The sequence below is a fragment of the Echinops telfairi genome, unplaced genomic scaffold (assembly GCF_000313985.2).
Source record: "Echinops telfairi isolate 266 unplaced genomic scaffold, ASM31398v2 ScPeMD7_7469;HRSCAF=8507_0, whole genome shotgun sequence".
NCBI lineage: Eukaryota > Metazoa > Chordata > Mammalia > Afrosoricida > Tenrecidae > Echinops > Echinops telfairi.
In genome coordinates this window covers 38,313,453-38,318,256 of record NW_022111372.1, presented here as the reverse complement: position 1 = coordinate 38,318,256, position 4,804 = coordinate 38,313,453, and the positions used below count along the sequence as shown (strand labels likewise).

At 47.9% G+C, this 4,804-nt stretch overlaps 1 protein-coding gene across 1 annotated transcript in view; it reads right to left on the bottom strand.

Annotated features, from left to right (window-relative positions):
• Positions 1-630: 630 nt before the first annotated feature.
• LOC115873509 (keratin-associated protein 10-8-like) overlaps positions 631-4,804 on the bottom strand; it is a 7,883-nt gene continuing 3,709 nt past the window's right edge. Inside the window, exon 2 of the mRNA XM_030888716.2 lies at positions 631-1,298. Within this exon, the coding sequence (XP_030744576.2) occupies positions 631-1,298 (668 nt within the window). The remainder of the gene's footprint in view (positions 1,299-4,804) is intronic.

The following is a 4,804-nucleotide window of genomic DNA, read 5'->3' as shown; positions in this document are numbered from 1 at the left end:
CTCTGTCAGAATGCCTGCTCTGTCCCTGAGCAGTGAGAAGGACAAGAGAGGACAGATCAGACTTACTATATCTGGCATGCTTGATGAGTGTGAGCCAATGAGGTGTGAGTGTGTGTGTGTGTGTGTGTTTGTGTCTGTGTTTGTGTGTGCACGTGCACGTGCACGAAACTGCCCTTGGTCTTAAAGTTGGCCTTCCTGAAGCTGTCCTGAGCAGTGTGGCAGGTTTCCACCAACTCTTCTGAGACTGTGTTCTGGAGCCAGGGGTATAGGGGAACACAGCGTGTTTGACGGTGGGGTGTCAGCGTTCACACCAATTGTCATTGTTTCCCACCCCAGTGTGTGCACAGACAAGACAAGAGGTCCTTGTGAGATTATTTGATTTTATTGAAGCTCAGTGTTGGCATCAGTGCCCTATACAGAATTGACTTGGTGCGTGTGAGCCCCTGGCAGGAAGGTGTGTGAGCTCAGCTGCTGGAGCCCTGCCTGACCTTTGTCAGGGGACCTGATTCAGGGAGTGGGCCTGAGGCAGCGCTGTGCTGCCCACTGTGGTTGTCAAAGACAGGGGGAGGGGTCTGGCTGAAGCAGCAGGGGTGTCACCTCAGGGAGACCACCTGGTGAGATGTGGGGAACTCAGCAGCAGGGGTTGTGGCAGGATGAGGTGCCACAGCAGGCTGGGCGGGGACATGCAGGGCGGCAGAGCAGGGACATGGAGGAGGAGGCAGGGGCACAGCAGGCGGGCTTGCACATGGGTTGGCTGATGAGGGACATGCAGGAGGAAGGTTTGCAGCAGGAGGGGCCACAGGGAGAGGGCTGGCAGCATGAGGAGGATGAGCAGGGGCTGGCCCCACAGCAGATGGGCACACAACAGGCGGGCTTGCAGCAGACGGGCATACAGCAGACAGATGTGCAGCAGACAGGCTTACAGCATACAGGTGTGCAGCACACTGGTGTGCAGCAGACAGGCTTACAGCAGACAGGTGTGCAGCACACAGGCTGGCAGCAGGAGGGCCCACAGGAGGCAGTGCAGCCTGATTGGCAGGCGCTGGACCCGCAGCTCACGGGGCTGCAGATGAGGGTCAGGCAGGAGGCTGGAGCACAGCAGGTGGACTGACAGGTGGGGGCACAGCAGGTGGACTGGCAGCAGCTGGGGACACAGCAGGAGGACTGGCAGCAGGAGGGCTCACAGCAGCTCTCAGGACAGTTGTCCACCTCACAGTAGGACTCAGTGCAAGCACTGGGCAGGCAGACCCGGCTGCCATAGCTTCTGTTGCTGGAGCAGATGGACATGGTGGACGCAGCTGGAGCACAGGTGCTGGAGCAGCAGGGTCAGCCCTGGTGGGTGGGGGGAGAGGATGAGGGAGTGAAGTGTGTGGTGTGAGGAGCTCTGGGCTGTGGGCTTTTATATGCCTCTCTGGCTTGTGTTGATCCTCAGGAGACTCAGCAAGCCTTCCCTTTCCTTGTTGTTGTTTAGTGTCTGGAGTTGGAGAACCTCATTCATGCGGTTTCTTTTCTACAATTACTTTTTCAATCAGGAAACTGGTGAGCATGTCTCAGAACCTTGTTCTCCCCGTCTGTTTTCTGTTTGGCCCCAGAAAAGTTATGAGAAAATATTTGTTCCAGGCAAGGTTTGGCTGTTCTTTAGAGGGGAACATGGTTCCAAAATGGTGTATTCTCGTTCTATCTGTCCTGTCTGGAGTGCTTACATTCTACACTTCCAGTTTTTTTTAACAAATAAAAAGTACGTAGTGTATGGAATACAACTTGTTCTGAACATGTGTTCGTAGAATAGAAAGCCAATTGCCTCTCCCCTTCAGATCAATTCTGCTTCTTTCAGGAGCATGTGCGGAGACTCCAAACCCAGGGCGTTAACCCTTGTTTCTCTTGTGTTTTTATCCATTGTTCTTCTAGCTAGGAAAACGGTTTCCACTTGTAATGATCCATTCTGCTGAAGAATGACTGATGCTCACAACTTGTCATTTCTTTGTGGTTTGCCTGTCTCTCTCTTTGGCGACCTTCTTGATTTTCATCTATTCATGTTCTGAAATGTCATAAGAAGTTCTTCAAGGACAGTGTCATATTTTCCTTCCTGTGTTTGAAACACAATGAGTCCTTCGATGTGAAAGGTTATCTCAGGGAAATGGAGAGTGGATCTCCATCGGTGACAGTAGTGACATCATCTCCTGTCAACTTGAGTGAGGGGGTGGTGTCTAGCCTTCATTCAGTTCATTGCCAGTGATGCCTCTGGGTGGGCATGGCCTTCTCTTGCGGATTCTGGGAACTCCTGTCTTCCTCCCTGGATCCGGGACACACACTCTCCCTGTAAGACATTCCTGCTACCAAGCCCCGGGGAACTTCGGTGATAGAATCAGTGCCCTGGAGCTGGAGGAGCCACTGGGAGGTCCACGCCAGCACTGAGATGCTTCACCCCGACACTGGATCCACAAGGCTTTCCACCCACTGGCCTGTGATATTCCTGCATTTGACCTTATTGCATGTGCTGCGAGAGATTGAAGAGGAATTTAGAGACTGGCACTGCACATATGGGGTAATAGTGAATGTATGGATTGATCAGTATCATGCTTCTAGGCCAGGGTGTTTTCCTGATATACAAGTACGCTTTGATATAAAGATCTCTCTTCCACACATGTGATTCTCCTTGGATTTGTTGCTCTGTTCTACCCGCACTAAGACACCCTCTGCACAAGGATAAAATAGCACTTGTACCTCACCCCATGCTGAAATATTTTTTATGGAGAATTGGATCTCCATCTCCATCCACGTTTCATGTTGCCGTTTGTAGAGGATGGTGGCCCTTTCCCATTTTAAGTGCGATAGTTTTCACTTAAAAAGCCACAAAGTTGGCAGTCCAAGAGGACTCCATCCGTAAGTTCCCCCTTTTGACATTACAAACCCTGCTTTGTAGCACACACCACAATTGGTGTCCATGGATATTTGATGGAGGCGGGCACTTTTCATCCTTTGTGTGCAAACGTAGGTGCATGCTTTTGTCAGTCTGGGTACATTAGAGAAACAAACCCATAGAAACTCATGTAAAAGAGAGAGTTTGATATAAAGGTTAAGTACACATCAAGAAAACATCCCAACCCAGTGCTGCCCAAGCCCACAAGTCCCACATTAACTTATATGTCCGACACCAATCCACAATGTCCTCCTCCATCTCACAAAACACACACAATGTTGCCAAGTGCAGGAGGAAAGCCGAGTTGGTGAATGTGTAAGCATCTCAGTGTTGGCAGGGTGTCCACAAGACTGCTCCTGCACCCAGGGATGCATCGGGGTAGGTCCACGTGGCTTCTCCTCAGGGATGTCTTGCAGGAGGTGAGCCTTGCCAGCTGCAGCAGGGAACTGGCTAAGGTAGCGGCACCCTGGTCTGACCATCAGAAAGCAAGAGTCATGAGAACTAGGAAGGCGAGGCTCACTGCGCCATTTTTTCCGCCACCCTTCAATTGACCTGTATGCTTTTGTAGGCCAGGTTGGCACAATAAGCGAACTATCTCAATGTTTGTATTTATTCGATAGTTTATTATGTAATTTCTTTACTAACTGGCATTCAGTGCTAAATTTTATATGGTAATATCTCTTAATCATAAATGTAGTATCATATTAAGTTTACTGACTTTGAAAATGCTTTTTTGTTTATTCATAAATGAATTTGTTGTACAGTTTCTCATCATCATTATTTTATAGGTCTCCAGTAATGTGTATCATTAAATTTTTTAAATGAAAACAAACATTATATAGAAAAGGCTTTTAAGGACTCCCGGGAAGGTGATGCCCATGTACAGTCAACTGCTTTCTGCTCCTTTTGTGAGAACAGAAATTGGAGAGGGATTCAAGAAGATAAAGAAGCAAAGAAATCCACACAGAAAACAGTCCAAGGACTGTGGCAAGAGATTTTCTCAATGTCTCAAGGAGGAAAACTTTAGTCATTCAGGAAGCCGAAAGTACCCCAGCCAGGAAAGTTCCCAAATGGAGAATTTCTGGACATACAGTTGTCAAGATGTCTAACATCAACTCCAAGGAAATAATGCTCTGAATAATCAGAGGAAAAAGATGAATTACATGAGAAGAATCAGCAATGAGCAGAACCTCAGATTTCTCAGCAGAACCCATGCAGGCAAGGAGACAATTTACGGATCTATACAGAGGACTAGTGGAAAAAACGGTCAACCTAGCATCCTTTATCTAGCAAAATTATCAATCAAAAAGGATGGAGAAATCAAAGTATTCCAAGACAAGAGGAAAACACATTAACAATGATCAAGGGAGTTAGTATCCACTTAAAAAGGTAGATACATGGCAGTTACAAGGACACCCTCTGTCACTTCCACCTTTTGTATTAGCAAAGCCCTCTGCAGCACGCACAATCATGAGTGTCTATTGATAGTCCATGGGCATTTGAAAAGACCAGGGTGCACTTTTCAGGATTTTGTTGCTGTTGTCATCATATTTGGCTATTGTAAATAATGCTACTGTGAGCATTCACGTACAAGTTTTGGTATGCATGTATGTGTTTAATTTCCTTGGAGTAAAACTCTTAGGTCATATGCATCTGTGTTTCTATATGTGAGGGGCTGTATTTCAGAGTGGTTGTGCCTGCATTGTTTTATTTTTTGTGGAGCAGAGGATACATCTAATGAGGAATATCAGAAAAGGGTGCAGAGGTGAGATGCCCTCAGGGGAGGACTTCCAGGAGATGAGCAGGGCTGGTGTTCCCTGTCCTGCCTTGGATGATGCAGAGGTGACAATGATGGAAGTAGAAGGGGTCAGAGGATGTCTTGGC